Genomic DNA, 20,474 nt, shown 5'->3' on the forward strand with positions numbered 1-20,474 from the left:
CTATAATCGATGAAAGCTGTATTGTTAATTACAAATATCCACTTACCAATATAATATATATGAGTTTTGCTATTTATTATCCCTACACACCACATTTATTTATTTTTTTTATTTCATTTTTATTTCGTTTTATTCTTTCTACAGTAATTGAGTTCTTTTACTTATCATCTATACATCACAAATTTGGTAAGAAAAAAAAAATTATGCGTAGTATATAGTGTGAGGATCAAGATGAGTAGAATTTTTCCAATGGATATTAATGAGAGAAAATTTAGTTAGAATCCTTATTTTTTATACACCAACACACCACTTATATATGTAAAAGCTTTTCATATCAACTGTGCTAAAAAATAAGAAAAAATCTATTCATTATCCCAATTCTTATCATCCTCTCATCATCCCATGACGTGTTATTAGATGATAGGTTTATAAGTGAAATATAATAACTAATCTCCAATCATCTAATGACTCGTTATGGAATGATGAAAATTGAGATGATAAGTAGTATTACTCAAAAAATAATTGGTATTTTATTTTTTCTTAAAGTTATAATGAGTCATATTATAAATAATATATGTGGTAACACACCGAATTATGTATTGCAAAGCTCTTATCATTTATAGATATATCCCGGAAAATAATATTCCTGATCGAGGAATATCGAATCAGTGGATTACAACTTACAAGAGAGAACATACGCCCTTGCTTTTCAAGGGCGACGTAGCATTACATAATCTGCAAGTGTTGTGCCGCCTGAACACTTCCATGCCATATATTTTTAACACAAGTGGTAGATAGAGATTCTGTAGACTTCTTAGCATAAATTATTCTTGGAATTCATTCCAATAATTTACCAGAAATTAAGTAACGTATGATAATAATAATAATAATAACAATAATAAAAAGGGTAAGAATATTAGTTGGGATTGATTTTTCCGTGGGAAATTAAGCATAATGCATGCAGCATGCGTCTGGATTTTACCAAGGTTCTCAGTACATGATGTTTGGTTTGGATAGTGAAATAAGATAAAATAGTTTTAAATAAAAGTTGAATAAAATATTATTTTTTAATATTATTATTATTTAAAAATTTAAAAAAATTTAATTATTTATTATATTTTGTGTGAAAATTTAAAATAATTATAACGATGATGAAATGAGATAAAATGGTTTGTATATCTAAAGTAAGCAGGGACAAAAGTCTTTTGGTTCGATTGTGGCTTTATAGTCAGCGTCCACCTACAAAAAGACAGATTTGAACCTTCCGCGAACCTTACGTACTGCATATTATAAGAGTTCCCGCCTGTACCTGCCCCTAATATTAATAAATATTAAAGGCCTTTGACAATATATATATATATATATTATATTGACTATGTATGTGGCTTATAATCCAGTGCCGACCTAAGAGAAGTAATTAGAACCTCCCATGAATTTGGATAGGGCGATTGGAATGAGCTGTCTTGTTGGCCATGCAGCTAGCCCCATTGTCTTCAACCTGCAGCAGTACTATTAGAGTAAGTGCATGCTTATTGCTTGTCACACTCAACCAAATTCACTTATTTAGCGTTTAGACATAATTTTCTGAAAAAACAGGCTACTTCAAAGATATATATACAATCTTTGTATTTCGGGTTTCATCGATTTATGATGATCTTGTTATTGCCACACAATCACAGATCACTCGCTAGCCTCGTGATCACGCAGCAGAAAAAGAGTTTTCATTAGGTGCTTGCAGTACTTATGCATGGGCTTTCACTGTCATGTACCGTATGATAAACATAACTACATGATGAATCCTATACCCCTAATATTCCTTTTCCAAGATCTAAAAGTAACCCTTATCCCCGATCATCGTGAAGGTGATAGGGACAGTGAATCGAATTCGATGGGGGTTGTTGCCTGTGAATAATAACAAAAACCAGTAAGAAGAAGCATCCATGCATTTTTGCATGTCAGATGAGAGAGCCCAGCTCGTTGACCCTTGAATTGATTATATTATGGTTTTGTTAGTGACTAAATGTCCATAAAAAAATGTCGTCTCTGGTGGAGGTTTTTCTTCATATCTAATTATCTGGATTGTCTGGGTGAGGTTTTCCTAACAACTATATTGATATATTCAACTACAGGTGATCTTGATTTTGAGATTGGTTAACATCTCTCTCTCTCTTTCTTCTTCCCCTCTGCAATCAATTGGTATCTCTCTCTCTCTCTCTCTCTCTCTCTCTCTCTCTCTCTCTCTGTGTCTATGCATGTATGTATGTATGTATGTATTTATGTATGTATATGTAATATCTTAAAATTAACTACGGCTGGAATTGCAGCAGACGGGTACAAAATAAGCGCATGCAGAGGACTTTGTCTTATGGGATGGGTTCTCTATGTCTGCTCTTTTGTGGGTGTTTCTGGCTTTACTGGGTCATTCACACCTCTTATATGTCTTCAAAGAGTACGGCTGGAAATACCATTGAAGGTGTGGCTTATATAAATGGGGAAACTTCAATTGGACGAATAGATGATGATTTTGTCTGTGCCACTTTGGATTGGTGGCCTCCTGAGAAATGCGACTATGGAAGATGTAGCTGGGGCAGAGCTTCTATACTAAATCTAGTAAGCAAGCCGATCAATATCCTTCGCATAGTACTTCAGTATGTACCCCGTCCCCATCATTCCGGCCATCGATCTTTGATATCATTCAAAATATAAATAGTTTCACTGAGATTATTGGCCATAGAGTTTTTCCAAAGGTGGCGGTACTGGGTAGGTAAGGGTTGTCCACAATTGCATATTACAAAGCTTTTTTAGAATTTTTTAGTCATGATCGCCACCTTTGAGTTAAATCCTCCTTTTAAAATTTTTAGGAGGAAGACGAACAGACCAACACTTTCTCATGCCAAATTAGAAACACGAAAACTATACTTCGCATCTCGGAATGAATATCTAGCTAGGATCGAAGATAGCGACCACTGACCACTGATCGTAAAAGGGGATTACCATTACTCAAGTATGGCCAAAATCTGCAAAATATGAGTGGTAGGGGTGGCATCAATTTTTTAGTTATCAACAACAGATCAGAAACATTTTAGAGTGATTTTACTGTGCATGGCAGGAGCCAGAAGTACTGGACATCACAAAATTGCTTGGTCCATGAATCAAATATTGACTGTTCTATTTGCAAAACTCAAGCAAAAAGCATTCAAGTGGATATCTACTAAAAATTTTGAACTTGCCCTTTGAGAGCAAAGGGTTTTCAATTTTTCAAATTCTAAGGAGCTTTCCCAACATTGGATTCTAAAGACTTCTGATTACTTTCAGCTTGCTTGTTCTTGGGTGAACTTTTCGTTGCAGGTTGAAGGTGCTTTTTCCTTAATTTAAAGAGAGTTAACCAAAAAAACAAACAACAAAAACTCCTAAGGGCGCCTTGTCAAACAAATTAAATTAACCCAATTAATTCCCAAGATTATGGTCAATGTCGTAAGGAGCAAGCTCACGTTTCATTTTCCTCGTTGAAATTAATGTTTTTTCTTTCTTTCTTTGTAGGACCTAAACAACTTTATATTACTGAATGCCATCAAAGGTAAAGTAGTCACGACTAAATAAAATACTTGCTGAACAATTTCTTATATTACCCAAGTTTAGGACTGATCATAAGCTTTGATCTTTTGCAGCTTTTTCTCCCTTAAAAATTAGATTAGGTGGGACCTTACAAAACAAAGTCATATACGAGACAGAAGGCAATGGACAACAATGCAATTCATTTGTCAAAAATAATTCAGAGCTGTTGGGATTCTCTCAAGGCTGCTTATCAATGTCTCGCTGGGACGAACTCAACCTTTTCTTCAAGAAAACCGGGTAACAACTTTGTCAGTCAAATCAACTGAAATTATATATGCTTAACATGAACTGAACCGAACTAATGAAAACTGATCTTTCTTGGTTCAGTTCATGTCGAGTTGAACAGGGTGGGTCGGGTTTTCGGATATTCTGCACAGGCCTAAATACTATAAATTAGTAACTGTTTATCAACATGGCATCATCACATTTTGGTTTGAAATCCAGGGCTGTTGTTGTTTTTGGTCTAAATGAGCTAAGCGGCAAGACTATAGACAACCGAGGTGCTGCCGTTGGACCTTGGAATTCCAGTGATACTGAGTCTCTTATACGATATAGTGTCAGAAAGGGTTATACTATTCATGGTTGGGAGCTTGGTAAGACATCTTATGCACATATTTGGAAGGTATATGCCGCTTTATAATAGCTTTTCACAGTCTTTCTGATGCCACAATAGATATATTATCATTTGCCTCCTAAACTGTAAACTAACAGAACACGCATGGTGACCTTCTTCATTTAATCAATAAACTCAATGTAATCTAAGCTAGCTAGGAACATACATCCCACTTACTTTTTAAGTGTATTGCCGAAGGCTACATAATCTCAGATGTAAATATTCTTCCCTGATAGGAAATGAACTGAGTGGTAATGGAATTGGAACAGAAGTTTCAGCAGATCAATATGCATCTGATATAGACTCTCTCCAAAACATAGTGCAGAATATTTATGCTGGTTTCGAAGTAAAACCACTAGTCATTGCACCAGGAGGTTTCTTTGACGCAAACTGGTTCTCAGAATTCATCAAGAAAACACCTAAATCTCTTCAGGTGGTGACATTCCACATCTACAGCCTTGGTCCAGGTACATTAATTAGTATGTACTAAAAGAATATGGGGGAAGTGATATTTCACCACAAAATATTGTTATTTCTATATGACATTCCTCTCCAATCTGGATTCTCTAGAATAAGAGAAACATAAACACAATAAGTAAGCCTCACCGCATTTATAGCTGCCCGAGAATTTATCTGATAACTCTTTTGTTTTCTCTAATGTAGGTGTGGGTGATCACCTTGTTGACATGATCCTGGATCCATCTAGTCTAGACAGCGTATCGCATACATTTAGTAGCCTTCAGAGCATCCTGAAGAGTAGTGGGACTCGAGCAGTTGCGTGGGTTGGCGAAGCAGGCGGTGCTTATAACAGCGGCCACAATCTTGTCACTAATGCATTTGTTTTCAGTTTATGGTAACAGTACGCTCACTTTCTTACTCTCTTTTTCCATAACCATTTGAATATGCTGTTGGGTAAGGATCTTGTTTGCCATCTAAATAAACAAACAGGTACTTGGACCAGCTCGGAATGGCGTCTTCTTTTGACACCAAAACATATTGTAGACAATCCTTGATTGGTGGAAACTATGGCCTACTCGACACTTCCAGTTTCGCTCCAAACCCTGATTACTACAGGTTATTCTTTAAATTCCAAGTATAATATTTCTCTTCCAAAGCGAATCTATTAATGGGTCTGCCCCTACAATAACTACAAAAGAGCCAGAATTAGAGAATTATGCATCTTTCCATAAATCACCAAAGCTATAATATTGTTGCTTCATTTTATAGTGCACTTCTTTGGCACCGTTTAATGGGAAACAATGTTCTATCCACAAACTTCCGCGGAACCAAAAAAATTCGTGCTTATGCTCACTGCTCAAAGAAAATGGTAAGAATAATCTAAAGTTTAGTTCACCCAAAAAAAAACTGATGAAGGAAAATGAAAGAGAAAGTTAGCTGATTCATCAAGTTTTCATCATTGCAGCAAGGAATCACATTGCTCTTGATCAACCTAGATGGTACCACTACAGTTCAAGTGTACATTTCGACAGAAAATGATACTAGCATCAGTACTTCGACTTCACAAGAAAGTCAAAATCCAAGAACAAAATTTGCTACAATGTCTTCAGGGTCTAAAATTGGCAATGGTACTAGAGAAGAATACCACTTAACAGCAAAAGATAGGAATTTACACAGCCAAACAGTGCTTTTAAATGGGCAAATACTCACAGTAGTTTCTTCTGGTGCTATTCCATCCTTGGATCCAATAAATGTAAACCAATCAGATCCAGTAACTGTTGCTCCTTTCTCTGTTGTATTTGTTCAAATACCTTACAGTAATCTCTCTGCATGTAGTTAAGTGCACCGACAAATATTGATAAATCCCACTTGCACGTGTACAATAATATCCCAAATTTGTACGGGAGACAAAGAAGTGGTCACAAATATGAGTGATTTTTTTCCTCTAATCTTATTCTATAAGATGGTGAAACGTAAGCTATAAAATGTTTACATGTTTCAACTAGCAGAGAGAAGGAAAGGAGAAAAATGCTTACAGGGATAATACCATTGAAGAAGATTCCAAATCAGGACCGAATGCTAATAGGGCTACAGTTTATTGCTTTCATTTGGAACGAGATTAGACAAGTACAGAACAAAATGAATCAATTGACAATCATTACATGGGCGTCAAAACTCGCTACGAACTCGTTTTGTTCTAACTGTTTTGTTTTGTCTTGTTTGTTTTGTTTATCAGTGTGTGACATCTCTCCATAGTAGAGCACGTGCTACCCTTCCTAATGCATTCCACAACCCAAAATTCCAAAACACCGTCCTTAAATGCCAGTTAAATAATGCATTCCTCAAAATCTTAGGTACAAAATCATCACAAGTTAAAAGATTTGGACCAAAAAGCCATTCAAGTTGCCGTCACTTTCTCCTCTTGGAGTGCAAGTGGAACCGCTGGTCTCCAAGTAGTCCCATCCGCACTGTCCATAAGAGCAATCCCAACAGCAGCTAACTCTTTCCTAATTACATCTGATTTTTCGTACTCCTTGTTTCTTCTTGCTGCCGTCCGTTCTTCTATTTTTTCCAAAACTTGGTCTTCAGTTAACTTAGCACGCTTCAAAGCTTTTTCCCTAAGCTGCTGCAAAACCTGTAGCATAAGAAAGTAAATATTAACTATAAAGTACTAAAACATCAGATAACAGCAATCGGGGGATATAAGAAGTACGGTATCCAAAACTATTTAAGTATCTGGAATTGATTAAGAAACAAGTGCAAAAATGGTGGAGAAACAGTGACAAAAGGACCAACTCAGAAAATATGTGAATTGGTAAAGAAAAGATCAATTTTAGTAGAGGTTGCAAATGCAAAGTAGAAATTTGAATTTTGCAACAGAGAGCTCTGATAACATGAATACTCTGTACCTCTGAGTAACTTGTGGGCACTAGTCCTAAAACAGTCAGAACAGTCTTGATTGTCTTTTCCAAAGCTCCAAGTGATTCTATTCGAAACTCTTGCTTCTTCCCCTGTTTGGATTATTCAGTTACATAGGACACAAAGAAAGAAAAATGGAAGATAGATTAGGAATTATATCATTAGCAAGAACCAGGTGTATTAATCATACTGTAGGAAGAAGCAACAAAGAGAGAATCTCAATCATATACAACTTTACTGCAAAGAAATATATATATGTATGGCGGAAATTTGGATGATTGCAAACAAGATCCTAAAACTGGTCATGAATCTTTTTGGTTCACAGGTGGCGATCTTTAACTTAAAACATCTTCAATGTAATCTTATTCTGCTCTCTGCTTTTTACTTTAAAAAAAAAACTTTAATATAAAACGAAACTACAATATACTCATGCCAAAATATAAACCAATACATCCTATGAGTTTATTTCATGACGTACACACCATATTCAAACAAATTACTACAACAAAGTTACATATTCATGCAAATGAACAAGTGTATCAGAAACACAATACCTTACGCGTATGCAGGAGATCATTGATAGTCTTCAGTGGGTCAGATATTGCAGCCAGAACAACAGGAGTGTGAAGGTCATCTGACATTGAATCCACAAAAATGTTTTGGAAGTTATTGATGCAATTTGCAGTATCTGGTGGGATAAGATCCACTCGAACAGCTGCATCGTTCTGGCTTAGAACATTTACACAATCATGCAATGTCTGCAATCAATTGGATCACATATTTGATATGAAATCCAGTGTCAAGAATTATAAAAAAAATCTAAAAATATCAGTAGATCAGTTCAAATGATGCAATGCATCACCAAAAACTAAACCCAATGAAACCCCATGTTGTAACGATATCTTTCATCAGGGGCCCAAGCAGAAAGAACAATAGCTAATAACCAAGGATTGGTCCAAAAAATGAATCTGACTCAAAATTGAAGACAAAATTAATAGATATAAAAAAAATGATCAAACAACTTCCAGAAAATCCGCTCTGAGAGAGAGATGGGGGTTGTGTCTTTGGTACCTGATAAATGTAGAAAATACGATCTGAAGCACTCTCAAGCTGTACGTCAGAGTAGTTGATTGGAGATCGGTAGTGGGTCCCCATCAAGAAAAGTCTCAAAGCCAGTGGATGGTAAAGGTCTATAACCTGTTAAATCATTATATGTGCTTATCCCCAAAGGATGATTTCAAAATTTTCTAAAATGCAAAAAATGAAGGGCTCAAAGCAAGGTGATGAAGTCAATTACCACACAAAAAAAGTAGGATAACAAAGAAATGCTCTAAGCCGGACAGAATCCTGTACCTGCCGTATTGTAAAGAAGTTCCCAAGAGATTTGGACATTTTCTCGGAGTCAACAGTGACAAAGCCATTGTGTATCCAGTACCTTATATTGCTTTCTTTACATGCAGCACAGCTCTGAGCAATTTCATTCTCATGGTGGGGAAACACAAGGTCCATTCCTCCACCATGAATGTCAAAAGAGTAACCCAGATAAGCAGCACTCATGGCACTACACTCAATATGCCACCCAGGTCTTCCAAAACCCCATGGGCTCTCCCAAGATGGCTCTCCTTCCTTTGCAGCCTGCAAAATTATATAATAACTACAAACAAATTCTGAACTGAAGATAAATAACAATGTTCACTGTCTTCTGTCCATCTGCCTCTAGTACAGAAGATAACAGAGAAAGTCATGTAAATGCACATACTGAATCATATTAAAAAGAGAACCAATCAGAACAACAACCAGTGTGACATATGTCATTAAACCACTCACAAACATGAAGGCATACATGTGGGCACACAAAAGCACATGCATGAATTTACAAAGTGAAGTCCCCTGTAATCAGCTAATAGCAAGGCAGGTTAACTAGCACACATAAACGGGTATAATTACAAACTCCGATTGTTTAATACTTTGCATTCATAATGCAAGTACTTCTCCATTAATTTTAGCGACCAGTTACCTTCCATAAAGCAAAATCAGCTGGATTTTTCTTCCTTGAGTCGACAGCAACTCGTTCACCAGCTCGATTATCCTCTAGTTTTCGCCCAGATAATCGTCCATATTCTGGAAACTTGTATACATTGAAGTAAACATCCCCGTCAACTCTATAGGCATATCCATTATCAAGAATCTGCCAAGAAGCATGTCAGCAAATCACAATCAACAAATCTCATATTTCAAGGAAAAGCATCCAAGAGAGAGCACAAGAGAGGTATAATATTAGACTCAAATACACTCCTTACAAATTAAAAAAAAAAATGAAAACTTAAAGAAAAGTGTACTGTATCCTAACAAGTCAAAAACACTTCTAGATGTGCAGCTTGAGACAAGAGATCAGTTTTAAAAATGGTGTCAATTCAATGTAGAATCCCTTGATATTGTGATTATACAACAAAAATAGATAAAAACTAAACAAGGCACCTGCTTGATCATATCAATGATTTGAAGCATGTGATCTGATACTCGTGGTTCAACAGAAGGTGGCAGGCAATGAAGATGCAACATATCTTGACAAAACTCTTCACAGTAGCGTCTGCTCAAACTGATTGGATCCTCCCCCAATTCATTTGCCCGAGCAATTATCTACAGAATTTGCAAAACGCAGACTCAGCTATCCTGTCATACCAATGTGAAAAGAGGAAGTTGGTATTTGGCATCCAGCTCTTGTAGCACAATGACATAAAACCCTATTTAGATTTTAAGAGCTACAACCCAAATTACAAGAGTGTCTAACAGGATAGTAAGAAACAAAATAAACAAGTTATAGAATGTGAACAAACAATTAGTCACAAAGATTAGAAATCACGTGGAAAAAAACCCAAAGTTTATGGGTGTTAAAATCTTGTAGAAAGAAACGAGATACACCAGAAAAACACATTCGGAGGGTGGGGTGGATGAAGAGGATTCTCAATCTTCATGGTTACTCGAAATTCCAACAAGCCCACACACGCTTTACCAAGCAAGAATGATAAAACAATGTTAAATCTGTAACTCTTAAGCGAAGTTTAACTTGTAAATTCAACTCACCTTGTCGTCCACGTCGGTGAAATTCCGAACATAACGGACTTCATATTCCAAATGCCTAAGATATCTGCCTAAACACAAAGTTTTGCGAACAAATATAAATACATCACCAAAATTCAAAAATAAAAATTCATATTTTTCTCCATACAGATATATATATAGAGGAAGCTAATAGAAGTAAGGACCTGTAGAGAATATCAAAAGTGACATAGACGCGAGCGTGGCCGATATGGCTGAGATCATACGCGGTGACTCCACAGACATACATGCCGACCTGGCCCTCCAATTTGGGCTCGAACACTTGCTTATTTTTGGTCATTGTGTTGTACAGCCACAGCTCCGACGGCTGAGACGAGCTCAAAGAACTGAGACGAGTGCATCGGATAAGGCTGCTCCTCCCGGACTTCGGATTGAAGAAGAGGGTATTATGGGAGAGGTGAGTGGTGAGTCGAATCTTCCGCGTCAAGTTAGGGAAACGGATGGGGCAGAAAGGTCTGCAAAACTTGAGGAGCGTAGCCATTTCCGGCTATTACGGGGTTCTCTTCTGAGCTTTAGCGGTGGTTTTGGGTGTACGCTTCGGCAGCCCCCAGCCAGAATTCATATGAATTGCAAATTATCCATTTAGATATCAAGAGTCGAATCTAATGGACACACATTCGATAATTTCGCCCAAAACGGCCCACTCGAATTAAGGAGTGTCGATGGGCCGCCGAGTTGTTAAGGCCCGTCAGACATTCAAAGTTTGTTTTTGTTTTGCTTTGTTTTTTTTAAACCCAGCACTCCTCGATAATTCGATTTGTTTCATATCACCCGTCGTCGACAACGATGAAGAGAGTCACTTCCAGGATATTGGGCGAGGAATGTTGCAACAAAAAATTCGTCCCATTGTTTTGGGAACTTTAATTTGAAAGCAATTTTTTTTTTTTTTTGAAAGAGGAGCTTTGTTGAAAGGATTTCTTTCAAGTTCTGCTCTCAAATGCAAATTTGCATAGGTTGGGAACATGGAAAGAAAAAAAAAAAAAAAAAATTATACACAGCAGGAAATGCTGCTAAAGTTCAATTGACCAACACCCGACCCCGCGCGCCCGCCCGCGGGGGTGGGGGGGGGAAGGCATAGGCATGGCATCTGGCAAACAGAAGCTTTCTTATTGACTAAACAAAACATGAAATATTTCATCGACTTTACACAATAGCATTCAGCTACCACTTAAGCTCAAACAGCCGAGCAACAACTGGAGAGGACAGTCCGGTAAACATGTGTAAATCCATTGTATAAAAATTGCAGCTAATCTCCTGATCCTAGGCAAAAAATAATCTTGCTGATGCTTTAACAAATCCCCCACGGACAAGACAGATATGTGCCCCAGAATGAACCAATAAGACAACCACTGACCAAGCCTAGAAGTTGCTGAATGTGCTTATGCAAAACTTGCTGAGTGCTAAATGAATGAATCATGAAGGTAGTTGGATCAATTTCTCTGATAAGAAGCTATTTCCTCTGATCAAGCCAGGGAACACACCTTGTCTGGAAATAAGAAGCTTAGATACTAAATACAAGTTGCATAGCTAGTAAATGGCATGAAAATAAGGGTAGCACTACGTTTTTTTACACGTTAAACTTCATTAATTATCAAAAAAGGTGTTTCCCTATTATACATGTAACATTACCATTGAAAATAATTATTAAGATTGACCACTACCCTGACCCAAATCAACATAAAATTCACCTGCTCTGACTGATGCTTAAAAAAATGTTCCGCTGATTAGAATTTTTCTTCAAGGCCTCTTCCTTTTAGAGTCCTTATATAAGGATCCATTGCCCAAAATTCTTTCTATTCTCTTTTAAATAATAATGGATGCATATGTTAAAACAAAAGAGCAGGATCTGGTCGCTACTTTTAGATAAGCTATCGATTAAAGAATGACAAAAAGTTTACCTTGTCTAATGCTACTGCAGCAAAGGCGGTTCTCGTCTATATAAGTTGCTTGGAGGCCCATCATCCATGAACCCACTGATATATCATCATGAGCGTATGATTTAAGAGATGCACTGCACATGATAAGGAAATGGGAGTGAAATGTGCACTTGAACACAATGATAAAGCTGTAATAATAGGTTCCGCAACTTCCGTTTGATACAGTGGAGGGAAATAAATGATGCAATGTAAGGAGCAACAAATTACCTGCTCATTATTTAAACTGAAATATCAATTATGTCATCATTTTGCACATTTCAAAATAAGCAAGCAAGTTGACAACCAATGAGAATTGTAGAAAAATCAAATGAACTGACCATCAAGTTCCAATTTTCAAATGGATTTAGTTATTGAGTTTCTTATAGTATCAGCAAATTACAGTAAGCCTCTAATGACAGACACATTGAAAGTAATCAGCTCAAAACTTTAACAGAATTGCCTATTGGAACCAGACCCTGTGTCGTTGAATCATTGAAAACTAACCTGTTGATGTTAATATACTGAGCTAAATTCTTGGAGAGTATAAGAAGAGAGCCAGAAGCATGTCGGAAGTACCTGAATGAAGACAAGTAACTACGATCAAATGTCGTATCATGGCAATTGGAGCAGCAAGCAGCACCATCATCATGAGAAAAGCCAACTACATTATTAATATCTAAAAATAGATGAAGACTGCCTAATTTTTGCAAACTATTTTCAGACTCCCAACTCCTCAGAAATAATTATCATGTAACAAACAAAAACACTAGTCACCTCCTGACTCCTGAGGTTATGCAACAGATATTAAGGGAGAGGAAAATTCTCATTCACAAGCTAGATCACTTACGACTTCTCATCGCCAAATTTCCACCAATCAGGTTCATACCAAGACTTTCCCCTGAAAAGAACAATTATATGCTGAAAAGCTGGTTTCAATAACGTTTGGATTATAAATGTTTTCTGTTTAGAGTATCTGAAGAAAAAATGCTAAATATATACTCTTCAGATATCACATCTCCTGACTTCATGCACCCAATGTAAGCACCATCTTGACCACGACGACGGTCGAGAAGTCCAATTAACCCCTCTGCCAGAGCAGAAAATAGAGCAAAGGATGTATCAAAAAGTTCTGAAAGAATATATCAGAATGCACCAAGTTTTAGCTTTCTGAAAAAATAGATACATATAAGAGCTTACCCAGATCAAGGTCTATACTGTCATCAACTTTTACATAAAATTCTGCATCCCAATTTTGAACTGCAGTACTGAAGAAGAACTTTGCTTTCTTAGGCAGCTCTTCTTGAGCCTCCTCATGACCTTCCTGATATATATCAACAAAACATGTTCAAACTCTATGCAAAGCATGTTATGAAGCTATAAAATGAGTAGCAAATACTCAAACTCGAGCAAATGCATCAAACTTTAAGCAATCAAAGATTTATCTTTCAATAAAAGTTTAATTTTGGATTATGAGAATTGGTGACTATGGAATATGGAGATTTTTACAAAAGTGTAACAACTAAAAGTGGGAAAAAAAAGAAAAAGAAAAAAGAGATTCCTTTGAGACAGTTGCTTCAATTTAAATTTCAAGTTGTCCCTTTCAAAACACGTTACTGAAATATATCATTATGATGAACCCTTTATTAAGGTTATATGTTAGTTCATATATCAAATGTAAAAGATTGATGAGTTAAATTGTAGTATCATTTGAATTTCTAACTCACAAGAATCAAGAAATCCTTTGTTGAGCGATATTCCTCATCAATATTGCGATCTAAGCTATCACCTCGATTAGCACTGCCAGTTTCAAAGTTAAAGGTTAATACAGAAATTTAACCATTCTCACTAACCAAAGTGTAGACCTGGTAATTCTAAAAGAACCAACCAAAAAAATGAAGGAAAAAGAAAGCATATACTAATACTATTTTAAGGATTATGTGTTTTTGGGTAAACACCTCCGCCCGATTACAAAACGAATGACCACTCCTCTTTCTTCAAGTTTTCTCAAGGCATCACCTGTAAAAGCCACAATAATGGTGCTTTAATATATTGCTAAAAAAAGAGGCATCTATATATCCTTGAAATTTCCATTCACAAAAGGGACTCATAGTGTTAGACATGGCATATATATATATATATATTATCACTAGTGTTAGACATGGTATAATACAAAATCTAAAAATTTATATAAAGTAAAAGTGATAGAGATGCATAGCAACTGGTTATAAGTAAAACGAAAACAAAAATTTTAAGTAGCTTTGAAGGTATTGTGAATTAAGGCTTTGTATATCACGACTGGATGGGGTATTGCAAATTTTCATGACCTTCCTTGAACATATGAAATGCCACGCTTAAACATTAGTAGTCTTGATTGGACTGAAAACTGGATTGTACCCCTCTGTGCTTATACGGAAATTCATTTACTTATAAAAAAAAATCCAATTTCAAAGCCTTGGGCACGTTCTTGTTTAAGGTCTCAATCCTTCAATTCTTCAATCTACTGTTTAGCTTTCTACTTCGTAGACAATACACAATAGAAACTCCATTCAAAACCACAAGAAATCTTTGAAGTTTCTCCAGACGGATCAGTTTTTTATATTTTAATATTCCTTCAACTTTTTCAATAAAAATAAATATAAATTATTTACTGAAGTCTAATTGAGTAATGCTACAAATCTGATCTACTGTCTAGATAAAGCAATAGAAGTGTCTTCCCCGTCATCAGGCTCAATTCATTAATAGTTTATGATTAGAGGAGATAATTTAAAAACTAACATAAGCTCTCAATTATACAGATATATGATGAAAAGAAATTCAGCAATCTTTGCTAAGAAGACTTTTAAGTACAGTCAGAAGCTTCAATTTGACAGAGCCAGAGATCCAGAAATTGGGGACAGCAATGACCAGACATCCAAAATTACCACAGCTCCAGTAAACTGGGAATATCAAGCATAATGAGCATTCAGGTTAGAACCAGCATAATGAGCAATTAGAATTCCCACTGACCTTTAGGCATCCAAGACCCTCTAAACACATTTCGCTTCAAGCGACTGCCAAATCCAGTATAAACTCCAATAACAGCAAGAAGCTTTTGGCCAGAAGAAGACCCACTTTGCTGCAATTTGTCCTTGAGATACCCTTGACTCTTAGCCAATGTCAAGTCCATTTCAGCTTCCACAATCCTCCTCTCCAAATCTCTAAAAATAAAAATCAACACCATAGATTCCAACACAAACACTATATAGAAACTGAAGCACATCCAACTCTAAAAAGAGATATTTACAAAGAAAGATAAGAGAGGTACTTATCAAACGACAAATAGCAATTACCTGCATCCTAGGACCATTAGCTTATCTTCAACCGTAAGAACCTTGGGTCTCTGAGAGTAATAACACAGCAACGTATTTAAGATGTATTGAATAAAAAAACTGAAGCGAAACAGACATTTGCACAAGTCACATCCCACGATTTGAAAGCTCAGGAACTCTATGACAAATATATATGTATATGTGTATAACTTATCCAAAAAAAAAATATATGTATATATGTATATATGTGAAAAAAGTTATCATCAATCATAACACTTTTAATAGGCTAAGATGAGCTTAATATTGTTTGTCGAGGTACAATAATTTCCTCATTATCGAAGTAAGAGCTTAATAAAAGGAGGGGAACCAAAAAAAAGGACCTGGAGGGCATTCTTGTAAAGAAGATTGGTAAGCAATTTTCTGTTCTCTGCATCTTCCCACAACCTGATTATTGGAAAAAAAAAAAAAAGAAGGTATCAACGATTGAAAACGCATAGATTAGTGATGTGTTACTGATCATATTATGCAGCGAAACTAAAGAAAGAAGAAGAAAAAACATGTATAGATTGGATGGCTGAATTGAAGGCTACGTTTTTTCCCCATTGGATGGAGCTATGGGATTCATAAGGGAGGATCCTATTCCAAATCATTAGTTAGGCTGGTACGTATACCAATGACACTTGAATTGCACTTGAATTCTGTAGACCCCATCTCTCCAATTACAAAGAGAACTAATTCCAATTCTTTGCAGCCAAACACATCCTAGATACTATCATCTTTCGGTCATTTTAGAAGAGAAATTATTCTCCAGGAAATCAAAATGGATGCAAAAGCTGAAAGATAGAATTTTCCGTCCGAGTTAAGAGGAATGGATAAAAGAAGAGGGAGACGAACCGGCCAGCAACGTAGAGCCAAGCGAGGCATGAGAAGAAAGCCATGAAAAGCGAGGGTTTGGAGGACTGGAGAGGTTTAGATCTCGACCGCCGCTCTGATTTCATCGTCGTTGGTAAGCTCTCCATCTCGACCGGGAGAGGGAGAGGGAGGGAGAGTAAATTATAGACTATACAGCCTTGAAGTCTATTCTAAATTTCTAATTAAGCAATTTAATTTGAATATTAATATGAATTAAATGATTTGATTTTTATAGTTATAGAAATAATATCTAATCTAATATCCAGTAATTAAAGTCTTGAATCCTGTAGATTTGATAAGTGGGCCGAACCCATTCTTATGCGACCTTTTTTCCTTTATTTTTCTTTTTTCTTTTCAATCTGAAATTCGAATTAATTATAAATATGGATGCATTTCCATATGTTTGTGTAAGAAGCGTTATATTTATAAAAAGTATAAATTGACATGATTTTATATGATACATTAAATATATATTATAATAAAAATAATTTTATAATATAATATATCACATCAAACTCTCTCTATTTATAAATTTATTTATATAAAATTTCTTTTATAAATAGAACATTTCTCGTGTACGAATGACCACACCTACATACAAGAACAGATAACTTTACCATTCAAGCTGAGCATGCAATTTTAATGATATTAATAATCGTATATTTTTTGTGTTTGGGTCAATATTTTATTTATATTAAACTTTCTTTTAGTATCTCTACAAGCATGCCAGAATGCAAATTTACACCCAAAAACCATTTAGGAATGTGAAGCGGATGAAGTCTGAGAATATATATCAGAGAGATTTAGGGTGCGCTTTCTTTTTGTCCCCCTGCATTTTAGGAGAATGTATGATACGGAACTTGGTTGGAAGAAGTAGGAAAATTGAGTAATTGGCCATTTCTAGCTTTTCTTTTGAAGTAGCACCACCATGGTTATCACGTGATTTATTAAAAAAATATATATTTAAAATAAAAAAGATATACTAAAGTGCAAAAAGAACAAAATTGAAATCATAGATTCTCTTATAAATTTCAGATGGTCAAGTAGCATTATTCAGACAAATTTTGGGGTGGAGCGATTGATATTAATGATGAATTAGGCTCATAGATCTTAATCCTGAATCCCCTTAGAACCGTAATCAGACCTCGGATGGTTCCATCGCACCCCCATGGCCAACAAATTAGATGGCGGGGCAGATTGGCTTAAAGTTGGCCTATCTGGGTAGGAAAAGGAAAGCATGCTGGTGGAATCCTCCTTGTGTTATTTCTCTTGATTGATAATCACATTTTAGCGTCTGGAGAAGTACTTCTCTGCTTTTAGAAGCACGAGTGCGAAAATGCAAAGATAAAACTCAAAGCTTCAAATCAACATCAGCCAGGTAACAATTACGGATTGAGAGAGAGAGGGCTTGAAGAATAGTTCTCACCAATTTTTCAAGAAAACAATTCAATGATGACAGAGCTAAAGAATTAGTGAACGAGACCGTCAACATCACAAACCCAAATATTAAAAACCTTTATTTCAGATGTACCAACAAAAAAGAAGCAGAATTTGAGAGCATAAATTCAGATAAATGTCCCAGAGCATATTTGCTTGATTATAACAAAGGCCTAAAGGGGCTCCAACCTCAAACTTTTCATAACCTTTCAGCCTTGGAACAGAGAAGGGGCCCGTGGTTCACAGTTTTTCAAACTAATCCTCTTAACTCCTGGCAGCACCACCAGGTAACATGTTCGCCAGAGAGGGAACCCCTTGGCTCCTCATTTCTTCTTGTGCTCGCCTCATTTCCTCAGGGTCTGCCACCAAAACATAACAAATGGATATAGTCAATAAGATAACTCGAAACCCACAACAAACCCAATTAGCCTTGAGAAACTCTCATGAAACCATGGACTCATATCTGTTTTACATTAACCAAGCCAAGCCAACCAGGAAAAAACTACAGCAAGTCAGAGCCTCAAGACCAGGTGTTAAAACTTAAAACATAAAACACTATGAACCAGAGCACTTTACCCATGTTCTCCATTAATTTGGGCATTAGAAACATAACCACCACCATAAATCCCATCATCAGACCCATTGGGCTTTTCACAAGAGACATGATGGAAAAGGGTTCTCTAATCTGTTAAAGCAGAAAAAAATATAAATAAAATTAGTCAGAGAAGAAAATAACTTCAAACTGACAACCTAAGAAGAAGAAACAGGAAAAGTTTAGTCTAAATAAACCTCATAATACTGTTCCTCTCTCAACGGCTCTAGAACCAACTCATTCAGACCCCTCCTGTTCTCTGTAAGTGTTGCCTGAACCTTACCTGGATTTCTGGCACTGACATCAACTCGGACCTAAACAACAATTAAGAGAGTGCAATCATGAGAAATCATATTGTCTTGTAAGTGTAATCCTGAAAATCTTATTGGCCATTAATGATTAAAGAAAATTAAATGACAGGAAATAGTAAAGTTTCGAGTCCAACCGGAGAAAAGAAATAGCCTATAGCATCCACCTCAATTAGATGAGTTCCTGCTGGCACGTTATGGCTTTAAGCATACGTGTTAAGGAAACACTTAAGAGTCTTTAAAGTATGCTTCACTAGCATCCCTCCCAAAAGAGTAGAATTAAAAGAAAAAAAAATAAAATTCTTTGGAATCATAAAAGAAGAGCACAGATCTTCATTCTGACATTTTTTTATAAGTCAGATGATTTCATTAATAAGCACTAAAGCAATCTAAGTCCACGGTGTATACAATAGTTATACCTATTTAGCAAGAGCAAAAAGGTTCAATATTCCAATTTACTTTCTGAAATCACAAAAGAAAAAGAAATGGTTCAACAATTATAACACTAACGAGAATTTTTTTAGGACAAACATTGATTAAAAGATAGGGACGGGGTTTCTGAAGAGAAATTTGCTGTGTTTAAACAGAAAACACCGAGTATCCTGAAATAGTTTTAACAGAATAACACATGTCAAAGTTAAAAAACAGGATACATGTCAAAGTGGAAAAATAGGATACAACGAGAAATATCCATCAGGTCTCAGAAAAGTAACCCTTTGGCCTCCATTTAGTATAACTTTGACATTTGATAATTTTCCAGGAAGACCAAAACCTTGTGCACCCATACCTGTCAAATAAATTCACAAATGATATAGATGAATTCTTAAAAGGGGTGGCAAAGAAAGAAGTACCACGTCTAGGGGGGAAGATATCCAAAACCTTTTACCTACGGCAGCAATGAAAGGTCAACAAGCAACTTTTGATTCGTGGTCTAATGTTGTAATAACACAAATTCCATCTATATTGCGTTTTTCAATGTTCTGGTTTAAAACCAACCACTCAATAACTGAATTTAACGCAAACTTATACAATTTACACATTAGTCGGATTGTAAAGCCCATGGTAGTTCCAATTTTCAAAGCTGCACTTAAAAATCAAACAGGAAAAGAACAACATACTTCGAAGCTTCACCCGACCGTTGATCGTGTACCCATCACTGGAAATGAAAAGAACAAAAACGAAACGATAACAACTAAATTAAGTAACAAAGAAACTAAAGTTGAGGTCCTAAAATTCAAATCCTACAAAACTGATAAAATGTTTCTAATTCAGTGCCTAAGATACAGCACATAATCAACATATATATATAAGCTACAGTTATATATATTGATCGCTTTCCATTCAAAGAAACCAAAAAAAGAAGAAATTTTATTGACAGGGAGAAAAGATGAGAAAACCTACCCGGCTGATATGGCGTGCGACAAAGACAGAGAGGAGAAGCATAACAATGAATGAAGCAAAAGCAAGAGAATAACCGGTGTGGATCTCATGGTCGCTTCCGCTAATAACACAGATCGTAGGAACAGGCTGCGGAAAGTACGAGAAATCAGAGCCAGAAGAATACGACGGGGACTCTTCTTCGTGTTCTCAGAACTCACCGTTTCGTTTCGTTATTATTGCGCGATCCAGTGTTACTGACCTTACCGTGTTCTTTTGATCATGCATTCGCAATTGACTGTATGGATGGCATAAAACAAGGAGAGAGTGGGGCTCCTCTGGACCGTCGATGAATGAGTCAATGTTTGTCCATAAGTGAAATATAGACCGTCCATGCAT

General features: G+C 36.1%; 4 protein-coding genes across 15 annotated transcripts; 1 reads left to right on the plus strand and 3 right to left on the minus strand.

Annotated features, from left to right (window-relative positions):
- The first annotated feature begins 1,363 nt into the window (after positions 1-1,363).
- On the plus strand, positions 1,364-6,135 carry LOC122318418 (heparanase-like protein 3). 9 transcript variants are annotated; one of them, XM_043135732.1, is made up of 11 exons: positions 1,364-1,517; positions 2,130-2,196; positions 2,325-2,610; positions 3,541-3,577; positions 3,669-3,852; positions 4,060-4,237; positions 4,554-4,695; positions 4,892-5,081; positions 5,177-5,302; positions 5,456-5,555; positions 5,652-6,135. In XM_043135732.1, exons 3-11 carry the CDS (start codon positions 2,347-2,349, stop codon positions 6,024-6,026), a joined length of 1,596 nt encoding a protein of 531 aa, XP_042991666.1. In that variant the 5' UTR covers positions 1,364-1,517; positions 2,130-2,196; positions 2,325-2,346; the 3' UTR covers positions 6,027-6,135. The 9 variants fall into 9 exon arrangements, with proteins under 9 accessions (XP_042991666.1, XP_042991663.1, XP_042991667.1 ...); XM_043135729.1 differs by having other exon boundaries at positions 4,060-4,208; positions 4,465-4,695; XM_043135733.1 differs by having other exon boundaries at positions 4,060-4,208; positions 4,549-4,695.
- Positions 6,136-6,252: 117 nt separating this feature from the next.
- Positions 6,253-11,163, minus strand: LOC122318416 (cysteine--tRNA ligase, chloroplastic/mitochondrial). 4 transcript variants are annotated; one of them, XM_043135725.1, is made up of 9 exons: positions 10,372-11,163; positions 10,190-10,253; positions 9,584-9,745; positions 9,123-9,293; positions 8,459-8,740; positions 8,177-8,302; positions 7,660-7,863; positions 7,096-7,197; positions 6,253-6,821 (listed from the first exon to the last, which is right to left on the minus strand). In XM_043135725.1, the coding sequence occupies exons 1-9, from the start codon at positions 10,704-10,706 to the stop codon at positions 6,585-6,587; spliced, it is 1,683 nt and encodes a 560-aa protein (XP_042991659.1). In that variant the 5' UTR covers positions 10,707-11,163; the 3' UTR covers positions 6,253-6,584. The 4 variants fall into 4 exon arrangements, with proteins under 4 accessions (XP_042991659.1, XP_042991660.1, XP_042991661.1 ...); XM_043135726.1 differs by having other exon boundaries at positions 10,190-10,257; positions 10,372-10,600; XM_043135727.1 differs by having other exon boundaries at positions 9,584-9,778; positions 10,372-10,449.
- A 150-nt stretch (positions 11,164-11,313) lies between these two features.
- LOC122318419 (hydroxyproline O-galactosyltransferase HPGT3-like) lies at positions 11,314-16,529 on the minus strand. Its single transcript, XM_043135739.1, has 12 exons — positions 16,344-16,529; positions 15,830-15,893; positions 15,471-15,520; positions 15,148-15,338; positions 14,097-14,157; positions 13,866-13,938; positions 13,339-13,462; positions 13,141-13,228; positions 12,989-13,039; positions 12,646-12,717; positions 12,124-12,236; positions 11,314-11,711 (listed from the first exon to the last, which is right to left on the minus strand). Exons 1-12 carry the CDS (start codon positions 16,466-16,468, stop codon positions 11,689-11,691), a joined length of 1,035 nt encoding a protein of 344 aa, XP_042991673.1. The 5' UTR covers positions 16,469-16,529; the 3' UTR covers positions 11,314-11,688.
- Positions 16,530-17,852: 1,323 nt separating this feature from the next.
- Positions 17,853-20,349, minus strand: LOC122318304 (ER membrane protein complex subunit 7 homolog). Its single transcript, XM_043135545.1, has 7 exons — positions 20,100-20,349; positions 19,817-19,854; positions 19,377-19,485; positions 18,836-18,899; positions 18,588-18,704; positions 18,375-18,483; positions 17,853-18,157 (listed from the first exon to the last, which is right to left on the minus strand). Exons 1-7 carry the CDS (start codon positions 20,186-20,188, stop codon positions 18,063-18,065), a joined length of 621 nt encoding a protein of 206 aa, XP_042991479.1. The 5' UTR covers positions 20,189-20,349; the 3' UTR covers positions 17,853-18,062.
- Positions 20,350-20,474: the final 125 nt, after the last annotated feature.

Source organism: Carya illinoinensis, chromosome 8 (genome assembly GCF_018687715.1).
Source record: "Carya illinoinensis cultivar Pawnee chromosome 8, C.illinoinensisPawnee_v1, whole genome shotgun sequence".
Lineage (NCBI taxonomy): Eukaryota > Viridiplantae > Streptophyta > Magnoliopsida > Fagales > Juglandaceae > Carya > Carya illinoinensis.

Bases quoted from the DNA above. Each gene is read 5' to 3' on its own strand.
- LOC122318418 (XM_043135729.1), top strand. From the start codon at position 2,347: ATGCAGAGGACTTTGTCTTATGGGATGGGTTCTCTATGTCTGCTCTTT. The intron at 4,209-4,464 runs GTAAGACATCTT...CTTCCCTGATAG, and splicing joins TATTCATGGTTGGGAGCTTG to GAAATGAACTGAGTGGTAAT. The intron at 4,696-4,891 runs GTACATTAATTA...TCTCTAATGTAG, and splicing joins CATCTACAGCCTTGGTCCAG to GTGTGGGTGATCACCTTGTT.
- LOC122318416 (XM_043135725.1), bottom strand. From the start codon at position 10,706: ATGGCTACGCTCCTCAAGTTTTGCAGACCTTTCTGCCCCATCCGTTTC. The intron at 8,303-8,458 runs GTACAGGATTCT...ATGATTTAACAG, and splicing joins ACTTCTTTACAATACGGCAG to GTTATAGACCTTTACCATCC. The intron at 7,198-7,659 runs GTATTGTGTTTC...TAATCCAAACAG, and splicing joins ATCTCCTGCATACGCGTAAG to GGGAAGAAGCAAGAGTTTCG.
- LOC122318419 (XM_043135739.1), bottom strand. From the start codon at position 16,468: ATGGAGAGCTTACCAACGACGATGAAATCAGAGCGGCGGTCGAGATCT. The intron at 15,339-15,470 runs GTAATTGCTATT...TTTTATTTTTAG, and splicing joins CTAATGGTCCTAGGATGCAG to AGATTTGGAGAGGAGGATTG. The intron at 12,718-12,988 runs GTAAGTGATCTA...GTCTTCATTCAG, and splicing joins AAATTTGGCGATGAGAAGTC to GTACTTCCGACATGCTTCTG.
- LOC122318304 (XM_043135545.1), bottom strand. From the start codon at position 20,188: ATGAGATCCACACCGGTTATTCTCTTGCTTTTGCTTCATTCATTGTTA. The intron at 19,855-20,099 runs GTAGGTTTTCTC...TTTCATTTCCAG, and splicing joins TCGCACGCCATATCAGCCGG to TGATGGGTACACGATCAACG. The intron at 18,158-18,374 runs GTAAAGTGCTCT...TTTTGGTGGCAG, and splicing joins CAAATTAATGGAGAACATGG to ACCCTGAGGAAATGAGGCGA.